Source organism: Schistocerca cancellata, chromosome 1 (genome assembly GCF_023864275.1).
Source record: "Schistocerca cancellata isolate TAMUIC-IGC-003103 chromosome 1, iqSchCanc2.1, whole genome shotgun sequence".
Lineage (NCBI taxonomy): Eukaryota > Metazoa > Arthropoda > Insecta > Orthoptera > Acrididae > Schistocerca > Schistocerca cancellata.
Window position 1 is genome coordinate 1168829431 of NC_064626.1, and position 18469 is coordinate 1168847899.

The 18469-nt window shown below is 45.3% G+C and overlaps 1 protein-coding gene across 1 annotated transcript in view; it reads left to right on the top strand.

Moving 5' to 3' along the window:
- The window catches only part of LOC126093903 (sorting nexin-29), a 167053-nt gene that overhangs the window by 26737 nt on the left and 121847 nt on the right, over nt 1–18469 (top strand). Inside the window, 2 exon segments of the mRNA XM_049908756.1 lie at nt 9235–9484; nt 9814–9878. Coding sequence (XP_049764713.1) covers nt 9252–9484; nt 9814–9878 — 298 coding nt within the window. The 5' untranslated portion in view covers nt 9235–9251.

Below are 18469 nucleotides of genomic sequence, written 5' to 3' on the forward strand. Positions count from 1 at the left end.
GGAAAATACACCACTGTCCTTGCTTCTCCTCGGCCATCAAAGGAGGCGGCCACGCAGACTTGCGACCTCACCTTTAGTGCCACGATCGTCAGATCGGCCAGCGCAAAGATCGCCCGTTCAACCTCACCACTTTCGCCTGCCCACTCTATGGTTCACCCTTCATCGGGTTCTGCTAAATCTCGAGCCCAAAAGTCAGACACCAAGACTTCGAAAAAAGAGCATACTCGTGAAGATTTTTTATGTATCCCAACTTCACAACCATCGGTTCCTCCTTCATCTAAACATCATATTTCCAAGAAGGCTACAAAGAAACCCAGTTCATCTCCTTCTCCGCCAAGGCATGTCCCATCTACAGCACCACCTGGCGGAAATCGCCCTCGGCCGTCTTCTGTGTCGCCGAGGCGCAATGCTGGCGGCCGATCAACCGGCCGATCTGCTGGTGGCAGGAGCTGCTCCTGAACAACCTATGGATCAGGATCTTCTGCCTTCGGCTGAATGCCATTCCATGCTGTCGGTCGCAAGCTCTGAGCAGTCGTTGAGTTGACGGCACCCTTGGTCACATTCCTCCATTTTCTGTTCACCCTATGTCTATTGTCCCCTGGAATATCCGTGGCATTCGAGCCAATCGGGATGATTTGTCTATCCTCTTATGATCCTACTCGCCGGTCATCTTCTGTCTTCAGGAAACAAAGCTGCGTCCCCATGACCGCTTTGTTCTCCCTCATTTTCAGTCCGTCCGATATGATCTCCCCTCTGTTGAAGGCACTCCAGCCCATGGAGGACTCACGATTCTTCTCCATGATACTCTCCATTATCACCCAATCCACTTAAACGCTTCCTTCCAAGCTGTCGCCGTCCGTCTTTCCCTTTCTGGATACATGTTCTCTCTTTGTACTGTATACATTCCATCGTCCACACCAATGGCACGAGCTGATCTCCTTCAGCTTCTTGGTCAGCTTCCACCCCCCTATTTGCTGGTTGGGGACTTCAATGCCCACCACCCGCTTTGGGGATCTCCACATCCTTGTCCACGTGGCTCACTATTGCTAGACGTCTTCCACCAAGCAGATCTAGTTTGCCTCAACACTGGGGTCCCTACATTTTTGTCTGCCTCCACGACAAATTTATCTCATTTGGACCTTGCAGTCGGTACTGTTCCGCTAGCTCTGCGCTTCGAATGGTTCGCCCTTGATGATACACACTCAAGTGACCACTTTCCATGTGTCCTTAGACTGCAGCCTCAACTGTCATATATGTGCCTGCAATGCTGGAAGTTTGCCCAAGCCGATTGGACACTTTTTTCGTCTCTAGCGACATTCGATGACAGTCACTTTCCTAGTGTTGATGATGAGGTCACTCATATTACAGACGTTATTCTTACAGCTGCGGAACGTTCAATACCACGCACCTCCGAATTGCCCCGGCGCCCCCCAGTTCCTTGGTGGAACGAGACATGCCGTGACGCAATACGTGAGCGGCGATGTGCTCTTTGCGTTTTCCGCCACCATCCTACTTTGGCCAACTGTATCCGCTATAAGCAGTTCCGTGCGCGATGCCGTCATGTCATCCGCGATAGCAAGAAGGCAAGCTGGAAATTCTTCATTAGCTCATTTAACACCTTCACTCCCTCCTCGGAAGTTTGGAGTCGGCTTCGACGGTTCTCAGGCGCGCCTAGTTTCTCCCCGGTCTCTGGGCTCACTGTCGCGCATGATACATTAGTGGACCCCGTCGCAATTTCTAACTCATTGGGTCAGCACTTTGCTGAGATTTCGAGCTCTTCAAATTACCCGCCAGCGTTTCTCCCGAAGAAACATGCAGCGGAAGTGCGACGTCTTGCTTTCTCCTCTCAAAATCGCGAAAGCTACAATACTGTTTTCTCCATGCGGGAACTCCAACATGCACTCTCTTCTTCTTGCTCCTCCGCCCCAGGACTGGATGGTATCCACGTCCAAATGTTGCTGCATTTATCAACACATAGTCTGCGTTACCTCCTTCGCCTTTATAATCGAATTTGGACCGACAGTGCTTTTCCCAGACGATGGAGGGAAGCTATCGTCGTTCCTGTTCCGAAACCTGGAAAGGACAAACATCTCCCCTCTAGCTATCGCCCCATTTCTCTCACGAGTAGTGTCTGTAAGGTTTTGGAGTGTATGGTGAATTACCATTTAGCTTGGTGGCTGGAATCCCGCAGTCTTTTAGCACCTGCCCAATGCGGATTCCGAAAGCATCGTTCTGCAGTTGACCATCTTGTTGCTCTCTCCACTTACATCATGAACAATTTTCTCCGGAAACGCCAAACAGTAGCAATATTTTTTGACCTGGAGAGAGCATACGATACCTGTTGGAGGACAGGCATCCTCCGCACACTATTCTCTTGGGGCTTTTGAGGTCGGCTGCCCCTTTTTCTTCGTGAATTTATGGTAGAGCGCATATTTAGGGTGCGGGTGAACACTACTCTCTCCCGTACTTTCTCCCAAGAAAACGGGGTACCCCAGGGCTCCGTGCTGAGTGTTCTACTGTTTGCCATTGCCATAAATCCAATTATGGATTGTCTCCTTCCTGATGTCTCGGGCTCCCTCTTTGTGGACGATTTTGCGATCTACTACAGCTCTCAACGGACCAGCCTTCTTGAACGATGTCTTCAAGGATGTCTCGATCACCTCCACTCTTGGAGCATCGAAACCGGCGTCCGTTTTTCTCCCAGTAAGATCGTTTGTGTTAATTTTTGGCGACATAAGGAGTTTCTTCCACCCTCCTTACATCTAGGACCTGTCAACCTTCCGTTGTCGGAAGTTGCTAAATTCTTGGGTCTTATGTTTGACAGAAAACTGTGCTGGTCCTCCCACGTTTCCTATCTTTCGGCTCGCTGTCTGCGATCCCTCAACACCCTCCGTGTCCTGAATGGTACCTCCTGGGGAGCAGACCGAGTGGTCCTTCTCCGCCTCTATCACGCCTTAGTGCGCTCGAAATTGGACTGTGGAAGCGTAGTCTACTCCTCTGCTCGGCCGTCTATTCTTCGGCGTCTTGACTCTATCCACCACCGTGGATTACGTTTAGTGTCTGGAGCTTTTTACACCAGCCCTGTGGAAATCCTTTATGCTGAGACTGCTGAACATCCGCTGTCCAATCGGCGAGCAGTTCTTCTGAGTCGTTATGCTAGCCATCTGTCTTCCATGCCTGCTAATCCAGCCCATGACATTTTTTTCGACGCCTCCTTTGATGTAGGGTATGCAGGCCGCCCCTCCTCCCTACTACCACCGGGAGTCCGCTTCCGTCAACTGCTCCATTCTCTTTCCTTGCGCTTTCCTAAAGCCTTCTTGACAACTTGGGGTACAGCACCGCCTTGGCTCCGTCCCCGGATCTGCCTGCTCCGTGATCTTTGTTGATTTCCCAAGGATGTTACCCCTTCACTTGTTTATCGTCAGGCATTTGCTGCTCTATGTGCACAAATGAAGGAAGCCACATTTATTTACACCGATGGCTCGAAAACATCGTTAGGTGTAGGGAGTGCCTATGTTGTTGGCGACACCCCAAATCACTTTCGGCTTCCCGAACAGTGTTCGGTTTATACTGCGGAGCTTTACGCTGTTCTCCAGGCTGTCCACTACATCCGCCGCCATCAGCGGATACAGTACGTTATCTGCTCAGATTCTCTCAGCTCTCTCCTCAGTCTCCAAGCTCTTTACCCTGTGCACCCTCTGGTCCACCAGATTCAGGACTGTCTGCGCTTGCTCCATCTGGGGGGCGCCTCGGTGGTGTTCCTCTGGCTCCAGGGACACGTTGGTATCTGTTGAAATGAGGCGGCCTATATAGCAGCCAAGGCTGCAGTCTCTCTTCTTCGGCCAGCTATTCAATTAATTCCCTTCGCCGATCTACGGAGCATTTTTTGTCGTCGTGTTGTTCTTTTATGGCACGCACATTGGTTGACCTTCCCCATAATAAATTGCGGGACATGAAAGCTCTTCCTTGTGCTTGGACCTCTTCCTCCCGAACGCGTCGTCGGGAGGAGGTAATTTTAACTAAACTCCGGATAGGGCACTGTCTTTTTAGGCATCGACATCTTTTAAGTGGCGATCCTCCCCCACTCTGTCCCCACTGCTCTCAGCTGTGGACGGTAAGACACCTTTTAATTGAGTGCCCCTATTTTAATCCGTTACGCTCCCGTCTACAGCTGTCGCCTGATATATCGTTGATTTTAGCAGATGACACACGCTCAGCCGATCACGTTCTCGAGTTTATTAGTGCCAGTGAATCTGTAGAGGATTTTTAAGCCTTCCTTCTGTTTTTAGTTTCTCCAATTTTATGACTTTCGTTCCCATTGCTGCTGGTTTCCATTTTCGGTTTTTTACTGTTTCTTAAGTCCTAGACCGGGCGCTCATGACCATAGCAGTTTTGCGCCCTAAAAAAAAAACACACACACACACCACACACCACACTTTGCCACCGATCCACGTCTCTAACACCTCGTATATCTGTGGCTGCATACGCAGTGGTGCAGTCCATGGGTTTAAAAGGACAGAGCAATTGCTGGAGTGTCAGTCACCTTGGCTCATACTGAAGATAGCTGGACAGTATACAGCCAAAATGTTAGAAAAAGTAGTAGAATTTATTTTATTGAACCGCTTGAAAGGACGATGGCCTGCCGATTACGCTGGATTCTCGAATCTTGGGGCCTTTTGTCTCCCTGTTGGTGTGGTTTCTGGGAGGGATGATCTGTAACTAACAATGTGGTTAGGTTGGAAGGAGCAATCAGAAAGGGTTTTTCTAAACGTCAACACCTCGTTGTAGAGCACTGTAAAGCATGTCCGGAGTTATGGTAAGGCATTGGCGTCGGATGTTGTCTTTCAGCATCCCTAGAGATGTCAGTCGATCACGATACACTTGCGACTTCAGGTAACCCCAAAGCCAGTAATCGCTCGGACTGAGGTCTGGGGACCTGGGAGGCCAAGCATGACGAAAGTGGCAGCTGAGCACACGATCATCACTAAACGACGCGCACAAGAGATCTTTCACGCGTCTAGCAATATGGGATGGAGCGCCATCCTGCATAAACATCGTACATTCCAGCAGGTGTTTATCAGCCAGGCTGGGGATGATGTGATTCTGTAACATATTGGCGTACCTCTCACCCGCCACGGTAGCAGTTACAAAACCAGAATCCCACATTTCCTCAAAAAAAAAGGCCCGATAACGGTAGATGTGGTAAATCCAACCCATACCGTGACTTTCTCGTCATGAAATGGAGTTTCCACGACAGTTCTAAGATTTTCGGTACTCCAAATTCTGCAGTTGTGTGCATTGACAGACGCTCGGAGCGTGAAATGAGCTTCATCGGTCCACAACAAGTTCTCAACCAATCGTCATCTTCTGCCATCTTTTGAAACGCCCACACCTCAACCTCAAATGCCCTCCGCTTGACTAAATTGCCAGGAAACAGTTCATGATGCCAATGGATTTTGTACAGATAGCATTGGAGGGGACACCCAAGTGCCAACCAAACAGTAGTGTATGGAATGCCGGTGCGACGTGCGACTGCACGAGCAATGACTTCCCCATGCATAGACGAACCCACTACAGTCTCCATTTCTTCCTGAACTGTCTCAGCTAAATTACGCCTTGTGCTCGGTCGGCCACTACGGGGTCTATCGTCTAAACAACCCGTGGCTTCGAACTTCAAAATCATTCTCGCCACAACTGCATTTGTCAACGGACCTTTACCCATTCGAATCCCCTTCCAATGGTGATAGGATCGTAATGCTAAACTAGCCCATTCCCAATTCTGATAATACAGCTTCACTAAAAGCGTCTTTTCAGGTAACATCAACATGCTGCGACTGCTGATTCTCTCTCTCATTACAGCTTCTTTTGTATATGATTGTCATGCACAGTCACTGATGTTTTGCTGTGCAGTGCCATCTGTCAGACATTTTGTGAACTTTTTTTTTTTTTTTTAGAAAACCCCATGTCATTCCAAGCATGTGTGTCAATTTTTACCTCTCTATCCACAATATTCCGTTGTTTATTAAGTTTTCAAATTTATATTGACTTTTGATCACCCGGTATGTTTTTGACCTGGATATGGGATATGACACCACTTGGCACCATCACATTTTACATATCCTCCATGACCAGTTCTTTTGAGGCTCCCAATCAGTTTTTATTTATTGGTTTTTATCTCACCAGTTGTTCAGTGTTTGTGTTGATACCTCACTCACCTCTCCTCAAACCCAAGACAGCAAAGTCCCACAGAGCTTCGTGCTAAGTGTCACACTCTTCCTCATCATCAATGGACTAGTGACCTATGTTGGGCCACCAGTCACCCCCACATTGTATGTTGACAACATCTGCATAATTGGTACAGTCCCACTCTGTAGCCTTAGCTGAATGTCTGCTCCATTGTGCCATTTAATGAGCCTCATCTTGGACACTTTCCAGTGGTTTCCATTTCTCTCCTGCAAGATTATAGGGCATGCATTTTTTTCATCATGCCATGATCCATCCTGATCCACACTCTGCTAGGGTACTCAGTGATTGGACATTATTTGTTACCCCACAACTAAAGATTAGCTGCTTGTGAAAGCTTAACACTGTCAGCTTCCTAGTCCATCTCTGGGTGCTCAGATTATGCTACTTTTCTTCGTATTTACCAGGCTCTGGTCCATGGTTGCCAGGTGTCCCCCCCCCCTCCCTTTCAGTAATGCTTTTGGCTTTTAAATTGTTAGATTTAGTACATCATCATGGATTCCAACTGGCCTTTCAGACTACCAGCCTCACAATCCTTTGCCAGGACCTCTGCATAACCTCCATAGAATTTACTCGCCAATTTTTTCAGCTCTGGCATCAGCATTGCCTTCAGTGTCACACTTTTACCAGTCCTACAAACTTTCCTCATCAGAATAAATTACTGGCAAATGTCACATGTCATGACCTCCAGATGACCTCACTGTTTAATCTCTTACCCCCAGACAACCACCCAGCCTTGCAGCTCACATCCAAACCTTAATCCATATGAAACTGACCAATAAGCTACAATACTCCACTTTTACAGGTGCCATCCCTTCCATCAAATGCTCTCTTCCTTACAACCTATGCATCTATGCCAAATGTATCTGCTTTGTCATCAGATCCCTTAACACCTACACCAACCACTATTCCTCTCCCACATGTACTCCACAGATCTTGTCCACAAATCAAACTCTTGGGCAGGATCCTCCCCATGCTCTGTGATAAATACATGTACCACTTTAAAAAATTCAGTATCCCCCATTTGTTATCCACAATACATTATTATGCCAATACCACCTGAAGTCAGTCCCAGAAATGAGATCACATATCCTTGATATCCTCCCAGTAGCACCTACTGTCCCCTTCTGTCACCAAAAACTTCTATACCACCCTTCAAACAATGATGCTTTCAGGCCATTATCCCTACTCCAAGGTTACTACTGTAAAATTTGCCCCATGCAGCCTTCCACTATCACTTACCACTGGTGTATCCTAAAACATCGAAGGCAGAGCAACATGCAGAACCATGTGTTTTGTTTATATGTTAGTGATATTAGTGGGTAGTCACTGCCCAGCACTTATGAAGAGATGACCACCACTAAACAGTCTGGCCACGTGAATGGACATAGAACTACTGTCTGTCTTGGACCCCAATGCCCAGTTGCTGAGTCTGCTCAACAGCAAGAATCAAAGACCTTAGTGCCTGTTACTACACACAATATATTTGGATTCTCCCACTCTATACTAGCTTCCATGACCTCTGAAAATGGAACTTGCTTTCCAGTACATTCCCATGTCCCACTTTCTCCTAAACTTAACTTCTGTTAACATACAATCCTTTTTCCTTTCCTCGTAGTTTTTATTTTATTTAAAGTTTATTCTTTGTTTGTTGTACTTGGTTGTCAGTTATTTACTTTATTGCTTTTTACTTTATTACCTCCAACCCCTTCCCCTTCCCAATCACCACCACCAAAATCTCTCTCTCTCTCTGTGTGTGTGTGTGTGTGTGTGTGTGTGTGTGTGTGTGTGTGTGTGTGTGTGTTTCTTTTTCTTCTTTTTTTTTTCCAACTCCTTTCATCTTTCTCCCTCATCTTCAAAACAGCAGTCTCACACACGAGGTGGCAAGGGTTCCTTCCCTAATCCAGTGGAATGATGTCCCCGCTGTTTGGTCCCTCGCCACAATCAACCAACCAATCAACCTGAGGTCTGCTCATTTCTAACTTCAACCAACTGCTTTCTTCCTGAAGGAAGTAGAGATAGTTCCTAAAGCTAAGATAGCTTTTAAACAATGGAAAGTGCAGGATGGAATAAAAACGTGGAAAGAATAGACTGCTACTCACCACATAGAGGTGGTGTTGAGCCACAGACAGACGCAGTAAAAAGTGAACATGAGAAATATTTTCAGCTTTTAAACAAAAACCTTCTTCAGAAACAGAATTCTCACACATTTACAGAACAGCTCACACACTCACGGCCACCGTCTCCAGCAGGTCTTGGCACCTGGAGACAGTAACACTCTCTCTCTCTCTCTCTCTCTCTCTCTCTCTCTCTCTCTCTCTCTCTCTCTCTCTCTCTCTCTCTCTGTGTGTGTGTGTGTGTGTGTGTGTGTGTGTGTGTGTGTGTGTGTGTGTGTGGTGTTGCTGCTGCTGTTGTTGTTGTTTGAAAAGTTCCACTTCTGAAGGAGGACTTTATCTGGAAGCTGAAAGTATTCCTTGTTCTTTTTCATTTTGCCTGTCTGCGATTCAGAATCACTTCTATGTGGTGAGTAGCAGTCTGTCCTTTTCATATTGTTGTTCAAATAGCCCTTAGATTTTTTGTAGTTCTTTATATGCAGTTAGCAGTAGTCAGAATTGGGCTTCCTAAAGCCAAGTACAGACTTGCCAGTCTGTCTACTTGTAATTTGATAGTTTCCACACGTGAATTCTAAAGTGGGTTACATTTTGGTAGAGGATGTCTGACAAGTGTCAAACCAAATTTAAAATGCAGTCTGACATCATTTCTTCTGGTCAACTCCTATTCCACAGAGAATATTTAATCATTAGTAGCATGGTCAATGTAGTAGAATAGTGTTTACTTTGTTGTTGAATAAATGTTTTACTTCTAACATTAGTTTCGCTTGTGTATCTTATTGCCATCGTAAAATATGCTAATAAGAGTACTGTTTCATTCCCTGATCACTAAGTGGTGGTGGTGTAAAATATGTAATGTGGAGATTTTGATGTCTGACAGGTTATAGTGCAAGCACAATGATTGCGGCTGCAACAGCAAGTGGTTTGGAGCACCACCAAGCAGCAGAGCGCCAGGCACTCATGTCCGAACTGCTGGAAGCTGTCAAGAGATGCCAGGTGAGATTTGGTGGACGTGCTGAGCTGGCCACTGAATCTGATCCTTGTGTAGCTCTTCTCTGCCACAGGATGGAGGCAGCTCTTTCTCATGGTTTACGGTCCCGTGCCATTTCTAAAACAAGCTCTGCTTTTAGGTATGTTGTGTCGGTCATCAGACTGTTTTTCTATTTTAAGTGCATGTGATAAACAACTATATGTTCTTAGATTTTGTTCCTTGTGACAGTTCATATCTACTTAGAATTTTTGAGCTATATACCATAGTTATTTTTATTCCAAAATAATAAAATGGCAAATCTTGGTCACAACAGTTGTAAGCAAATAAAGCAGTTATTTCAAAATTAAAAGTTTGAGGGATGAAGTTATGTTATATTTATCAGTGTCACATTTTTAGAATATGGTTTCAAATAAAATTATCCTAAATTTTCTACCAGTTGTTTCAATGACCCTTTTTTTTTCTCTCCAGGCACATGACTGAGATTGTATCAACTAGCCTTCACATAGGCAGAGGAGGTGCACAAGACCAATTAGGTAAGTGAATGCAGTTTCACCTTTGTTTCAAACATATCTTTGTAACCTTTACAGGACAAAAAAAAAAAAAAAAATGAAAAACTGTAGAACGTTGTAATGATATGAATTAACTTACAGAGAGAGTAAGAAAGGAGCCATATATCTGTATCACCATATTGTTTGTGGAAAATCAGGGCTAGCAAAATCAATCTTAACTTCCCTGTTGTAATGATTTGTGTTTCCTTGACCCATTCCTCTTACATGAAGGCTTTCAAAGATGTAATCTTTGGAAAACGATGTATTCATGGATGGATGGTCGGATGACATCCCACAGTGACACTATAATGCCTGTAAATATATGTAATGGGTTTTAACATGTAGCCTTAAAAGTGTAATGCTATACCACTACCTCTTAAATGTTTGTGGTTTCTGTATTATCCTAAACCTTTGTTAGAGCATAATTGGAACTGTGATATAGTGTCCTCTTCATAATAGTTTAAAAACTGTGCAATGCTAGCATTTATAATACATAATAATATTGCTTGAAGTAATGCCAAAGGCAGCTGTTGTTGAATCATTGTCAAGACAACTTCACCATCAAAAGTTGTATTTAGCATCATAATAGTACATAGTGGTGCCCTATACTGTAACTCAGTTATATAGAAATCTGTGAACCAGTTCTGACCGAAAAGCCTTCAAATTGTGAGTAGACATTTGAGGTCTATACTATCGCCAATAAATGCACATATAACTGAAATAAAGTAATTCCGTGTGAGTCAATAAGGTAACGTTCTTGGAATAAAATTTTGCCAACCTTAAGTCCCTGTTGACCCTTGTTTGAAACAGTTCTGCCCTTCTGCCATCCACGATCGTCCTCACCTTACACCCAGTCATCTCCTGATAATATTTCAGAAATTCCTCACTTCTGATCTGGTATCACTTTTCTTCCCTACATCCCTCCCTGGTGAGTCCAGCATCACTCCTACAAGCACACTGCTATCTGTAATCTGAAAAACAACCTACACCTTATCATCATTCCCTCAGGCAAAGGCTCCATGGCAGTGGTCATGAATTGTAGTGACTGTGTTGCTGAGGGCCTCTGCAAACTTTCCAGCACTTCGCATACAAATCTTACAACCATGATCCCACACCAGAAATCTGTCATGACCTGAAGCCACTCCTCAACGCCTTAGGCCCATCCCAAAATTTCACACCTCAGTCTGTCTCCCTCTCACACCAGCAGCCCCTTGCAGTCCACCTTTTAACTACTCTCCAAACTCCACAAACCCAATCCCACAGGTCTCCGCATTGGTCATCCCATTGTGGCTGGGTACAGTGCTTCCAACAAACGAACCTCGGCCTAAGTTGACCAACATCTCCAAACTACTGTCCGTAATGTCTCATCCTATGTTAAAGGCACTGCTCACTTCCTTCACTGCCTCTCTGCAGTTCCTAACCCATTGCCAACACTCACATTCCCCATGCCAACATTCCCTTGGTACAAAACCCACCACCGCTTCCCTAATCTTCCTAGCCAACCATTTCCTAACACAAAATTATTTCACTTCTGAAGGCCAAATCTACAAACAGATCTGTTGCATTGTCATGGTACTCACATGTTACCATCATATGTAAACTTACACTATGTGATTAAAAGTATCCGCACTTTTCATATTAGGTGCATTATGCTGCCAGGTGCTCCATATCAGCGACCTCAGCAGTCATTAGACATCGCGAGAGAGCAGAATGGGGTGCTCCGTGCAACTCAGGGACTTCAAGCTTGGTCAAGTGATTCGGTGTCACTTGTATCACATGTCTGTACACGAGATTGCCACACTCATAAACACCCCTTGATTCGCTGTTTCCGATGGGACAGTGAAGTGGAAACATGAAGGGACATGTACAGCACAAAAGTGTACAGGCCAACCTTGTCTGTTGACTGACAGACCGCCGACAGTTGAAGATGGTCGTAATGTGTAATAGGCAGACATCTATCCAGACCATCACACAGTAATTCCAAACTGCATCAGGATACACTGCAACTATGACAGTTAGGGAGGTGAGAAAACTTGGATTTCATGGTAGAGTGGCTGCTCATAAGCCATACATCATGCCAGTAAATGCCAAATGACACCTTGCTTGGTGTAAGGAGAGTTAAGATTGTACGACTGAACAGTGAAAAAACAACATGTGGAGTGATGAATCATGGTACACAATGTGGTGATCTGTTGGCAGGCTGTGAGTTTGGCAAATGCCCGGTGAACGCCATCTGCCAGCATGTTTAGTGCCAACAATGTAATTCGGAGGCGGTGGTGTTACGGTGTGGTCATGTTTTTCATGGAGGGGGCTTGCAGCCTTTGTTGTTTTGCATGGCACTGTCACGGCACAGGCCTACATTGATGTTTTAATCACCTTCTTGCTTCCCACTGTTGAAAAGCAATTTGGGTATGGGGATTGCATCTTTCAACATGATCGAGCACCTGTTCATAAGGCACTGCCTGTGGTGGAGTAGTTACACAACAACATCCCTGTAATGGACTGGCGTGCACAGAGTCCTGGCCTGAATCCTATAGAACACATTTGGGATGTTTTGGAACGCCAACTTCTTGCCAGGCCTCACCGATTGATATTGATACCTGTCCTCAGTGCAGGACTCCATATAGAATGGGCTACCATTCCCCAAGGAACCTTCCAGCACCTGATTGAATGTATGCCTGCGAGAGTGGAAGCTGTCGCTGTCATCAAGGCTAAGGGTGGACCAACACCATACTGAATTCCACCATTACTGGTGGGGGGGGGGGGGGGGGGGCACGAACTTGTAAGTCATTTTCGGCCAGGTCTTCAGATTCTTTTGATCATGTAGTGTATTTATGAGGCATCTGGAGGAATCCATATCCAGTCAACACGTAAAACACCTTTTCTGTTTGATTAATTGATAACACTTTCATGGTTTGGATTCAAGGCGACGACACTCTTCGATTTTTCCTACATAACCTCAACATCTATTCCCAAATCCACTTCACCTGGTCATTCCCAACTTGTCGCACCATCTTCCTAGCTGTCAGTCTCCACCTTTCAGATGGCTTCATAAATATGTCCATATCAAATGCACCAACCTCCACTGGTACCTCCACTTTGACAGCTGTCACCCATTCCATATCAAAGTCTTTTCTTTACATTCACCCAAGGATGCCACATGTGCAGTGGATAGCAGGAGTTGTCAAAATATACTGGTAATCTTACCAGAGCCGTGACTGACTGGAGTATCCCGTCCAGTTCATCTATAAACAAATCTCCCTTGCCATCTGCTCCTCTGACTCTGGTAAACATATTAACCAGCACTCTTCTGATTTCCCAGTCCCACCCTGACCTTGAAAAGATCAACCACGTGCTTCACCAGGGCTTAGATTACCTCTCGTCCTACCCTGAGTCAAAACCCTACCCACTTTCTTCAAAGTAGTATTCTGCCACCCGCAACGCGCGCACACACACACACACACACACACACACACACACACACACACACACACATGCACGACCACACCTCACGCACACACGACCACCAAATCCAGCATCTGGGGCCAGAATACATCACCACTTGGGATGCAAGCAACAATCTGGAGGGGCTGGGGAAGGGGAAGGGATAGAAGGTACTGGTGGGGAGACATATGAATGCTGTCTGGTGGAATGTGCAGGGACTAGACTGCCAACAGATCCAGTGTCATGAGGTTGTGGAGCAGGGAGGTGGGGAAGAAAGGAACGAAAAAGGAGTTGGTAAAGGGCTGCAAATAAACAGGGTGGAGATGAGGATGGGGAGGAGATGTTAGGACAGAGTGGGTAGAAACTGTTGGGTGGGGGATATGGTGACAATATTATACCATAGGTTGAGGCTGGGATAATTATGGGAGTGAAGAATGTGTTATAAGGATAACTCCCATCTGCACTGATCAGAAAAGCTGATGGTGGAGGGAAGGATCCAGGTGGTTCAGGTAGTGAAGCAGCCATTGAAATCCAGGGCGTTATGTTCAGCTCATGTTGCACCACAGGGTGATCTACATTGCTCTTGGCCGCAGTTTGGCAGTGGCTGTTCATCCTGGTGGACACCTGGTTGGCAGTTACGCAAATATAAAAAGTTGTGCAATGATTGCAGCAGAGCCAGTAAATGACATGACTGCTTTCACAGGTGGCTCGGCCGCTGATGGTGTAGCCTATACCTGCAAAAGGACTGGAACAGGAATTGCTGGGTGGGTGGATTGGGCAGGTTTTGCGCTTGGGTCTTCCACAGTGATATGATCCTTGTGGCAAGGGATTGTGTTGGGAGTGGCATAGGGATGGACTAGTATGTTGTAGACGTTTGGTGGGCAATGGAACACTACTTTAGGAGGGCATGGGTAGTATCTCGGGTAGGATGTCCCTCATTTTGGGGCACAATGCTAGGTAATCAAAGCCCTGGCAAAGGACGTGGTCCAGTCGTTCCAGTCCAGGGTGGCACTGGGTGATGAAGCGGACACTCCATTGTGGCTGGTTCTTGGGAGCAGTGGGAGAATTGATGTTGTGAGGGGAAATGGCAGAGGAGGTCTGTTTGTTGACTAGGTGTGGGGGGTAGTACCTGTCTGTGAAGGCCTTGGTGCGACCCTCAGCATACTGAGTTTTTGTCACTACAGATAGGCCGCCCCTGAATATCCAGGCTATAGGGGAGGGATTTTTGGTGTGAAAGGGATGACAACTGTCAAAATGCAGGTACGGTTGGTGGCTGGTGGGTTTAATGTGCACAGAAGAGCAGAGGGACCCATCAGAGAGGAGGTGGTCAACATCTAGGAAGGTGGCACACTGAGTTGAGGAGGACCATATGAAGCGGATGGGAGAGAAGGTGTTGAGGTTCTGAAGGAATGAAGATACGGTGTCTTGGCCCTTTCCCATAATCTAGCCTCTCACATCAAATACACCAACCATTTCCTTCACAGACTCTCCACCACACTAACCTCTTTACTTCGTGGATCATTACTCTTCACTGTTAATGCCACCTCCCTGTACACCAACATCCCTCATGCCCATGGTCTTACCACTATTGTACACTACTTATTTTATTTATTTATTTAAATGTCAAGTTCCGTAGGACCAAATTGAGGAGCAAATCTCCAAGGTCATGGAATGTGTCAGTACATGAACTTACAACATAAAAAGTAATAACAGATAAAAATAAATGTTCATGAACCTGAAAGAAAATCAGTCCATAAGTTTAAGCAAACGCTATCAGCAATACAATGAGAATCATCTTAATTTTTCAAGGAACTCCTCGACAGAATGGAAGGAGTGACCCTTGAGGAAACTCTTCAGTTTCGATTTGAAAGCGCGTGGATTACTGCTAAGATTTTTGAATTCAAGTGGCAGCTTATTGAAAATGGATGCAGCAGTATACTGCACACCTTTTTGCACAAGAGTTAAGGAAGTCCAATCCAAATGGAGGTTTGATTTCTGCCGAGTATTAACCGAGTGAAAGCTGCTTATTCTTGGAAATAAACTAATATTGGTAACAAGAAACGACAATAAGGAATATACATATTGAGAGGCCAATGTCAAAATACCCAGACTCGTGAAAAGAGGTCGACAAGAGGTTCATGAACTCGCACAACTTATTGCCCGAACCGCCCATTTCTGAGCCAAAAATATCCTTCTAGAATGGGAAGAGTTACCCCAAAACATAATACCATAAGACATAAGTGAATGAAAATAAGCAAAGTAGACTAATTTACGTGTCGAAATATCACTCACTTTCGATACCGGTCGAATAATATAGATGATAAATACAATGCTTTCCATAACACATTTCTCATGCTCTTTGAGAGTTGCTTTCCATTAGAACATTCTAAACGGGGTACTAGCAGTAATGGACAGCCCGGTTGGCTGACTAGTGGGATAAGGATATCATGTAAAACAAAGCGGGAATTTCCAATATCTCAAAGAGCATGAGAAATGTGTTATGGAAAGCATTGTATTTATCATCTATATTATCGGCACTATAAACATCTTGCCACTCTTGTTCCTTGACAAGTTTTGAAAAACTCTCTATTGCTGATGGATTAACTTTCCTACGTAGTTTGTAATTAAATATGACATTGGTTAGAGTACAAAAACCTTTTAGTGTTAAAATTTGTGCATCATGGTCAGAAAGGCCATTCACCCTTTTACTAACAGAATGCCCATCTAGTAATAAAGAATGAATAAAAATATTGTCTATGACTGTGCTACTGTTCCCCTGCACCCTAGTTTGAAAAAACACAGTTTGCATCAGATCATATGAATTTAGATCTACCAACATCCTTTTTCTTGCTTGATCATGTACAAAATTAATATTGAAGTCACCACATAGAACTACTTTCTGGTACTTCCTACAACGTGAATCAAGAGCCCTCTCTAGCTTAAGCAAAAATTCTCTGAAGTCGGAGTTAGGGGACCTATAAACAACAGCAATTAGAAGTTTAGTTTCACTAAATTCAACTAATGCTGCACAACTTTCAAATATCTGTTCAGTGCAGTGTCGTGATACGTCTATGGTCTCAAATGAAATACTTTTTTTACGTAGAGAGCCACTCCCCCACCCCGCAAGGAACTCCTTGAGAAACAGCCAGCTAATCTGTAGCTTGGTAAAGGAAGCCTCTGAATTATCAAATTATTTAAGTGGTACTCAGATATACCAATAATTTCAGAGTTAGCATCTATTAGCAGTTCACTAACTTTATCTCTAATACCTCTTATATTTTGATGAAATATGCTACCTTTACCAATGTCCTTCAGTCTCCAAACCCACTGCCTCATTCACCTTACTAACTTTATTCTAACCCACAACTAATTCTCATTTGAAGGGGAGGTATATAAACAAATCCGTGGCACAGCCATGGGCATCTGCATGGGACCCTCCTATACCAACCTTTTTTATATGCCATCTAGAGGAGACCTTTCTAGCCTCCAAAAACACCAAACCCTTAGTGAGGTTCAGGTGAACTGATGATATCTTCATGATCTGGACCCTATCTTTGTTCCTTCACAACCTCAGTATCTTCTCTCTCATCTGCTTCACATGGTCCTCCTCAACCCATCGTGCCACTTTCCTACATGTTGACCTTTGCCTCTGTTGGCTCCATCCCCACCTCTGTCCACATTAAATTCACCAGCAGTACCTGCATTTTGACAGTTGTCATCCCTTTCAAACAAAAAATCCCTCCCATATAGCCTGGCTATCTGGGGACAGCATATGTGCAGTGACAAAAAGCTCTTGTACTCAGTACGCTGAGTGTCTTACCAAAGCCTTCACAGACAGGTACTATCCCCCAGACCTAGTTAGCAAACAGACCTCTCCTGCCATTTCCCCCTCACCACCTCAACCCTCCCACCATCCCCAAAAACCAGCCACAAAGGAGTGCCCCCTTCATCACCCAATACCACCCTGGACTAGAACATCTGAACCATATCCTTTGCCAGGTCTTTGCCTATCATTCCCTGAAATGAGGGATGTCCTACCCCCAAGATTCTTCCCATCCCTCCTAAAGCAGTGTTCTGTTGCCCACTCAACCTCCACAACATCCTAGTCCATCCCTATGCCACTCCCAACCCAACCCCTTGCCACAAGGATCGTATCCCTGTGGAAGACCTAGGTGCAAAAGCTGCCCAATCCACTCAACCAGCAATTCCTGTTCCAATCTTGTCCAGGTTTATCCTACCCCATCAGGGGCTGAGCCACCTGTGAAAGCAGTCATGTCATTTACCAGCTCTGCTGCAATCATTGCAAAACTTTTTGTACTGATATGACTACCAACCAGCTGTCCAACAGGATAACGGCCACTGCCAAACTGTGGTCAAGAGCAAAGTAGATCACCCTGTGGTGCCACATGAGCTGAACATAACACACTGGATTTCAATGGCTGCTTACTGCCCGAGCCATCTGGATCCATCCCTTCACCGTCAGCTTTTCTGAGCAGCACAGATGGGAGTTATCCTTACAACACTTTCTCTGCTCCCATAATCATCCCGACCTCAATCTATGGTAACATACTGTCACCACACTCTCCACCCAACAGTTTCCACCCACTCTGTCCTATCATCTCCTCCCCACCCTCGTCTCCACCCTGTTTACTTGCCTCTCATTTCCCCGCTCCTCTCCTTTTTGTTCCTTTTTTCCCCACACTACCCTGACCAACAAACCTCCTGATGCTGTACCTGTTGGCAGTTTAGTCCCTGCACAGACTACCAGACAGCATTCATCCCACCCATACACCACTATTCCTTCCCCTTCCCCACCCCGTCCAGAATGGTGCTTGCATCCCACATGATGTTCCTAACTGGCCTGAGATGCTGGAGTCATGTGTGCTGAGGTGTGTGTGTGTGTGTGTGTGTGTGTGTGTGTGTGTGTGTGTGTGTGCTAGAAAAAGAGCTAGTGCTAAAAAACTACAGTAGTGTGAATTCTGTTTTTTATTGTGTGTTTCTGTGCTTCCAACTTGGTATAGATGAATGGTTGCCTTGCCCTTGTTTTTCATGTATTGCACCATCCATAATTTCCATTGTTATGCATTTCTGAAAAATATATAGCATCCTTAAATCACATGATACAAATATAG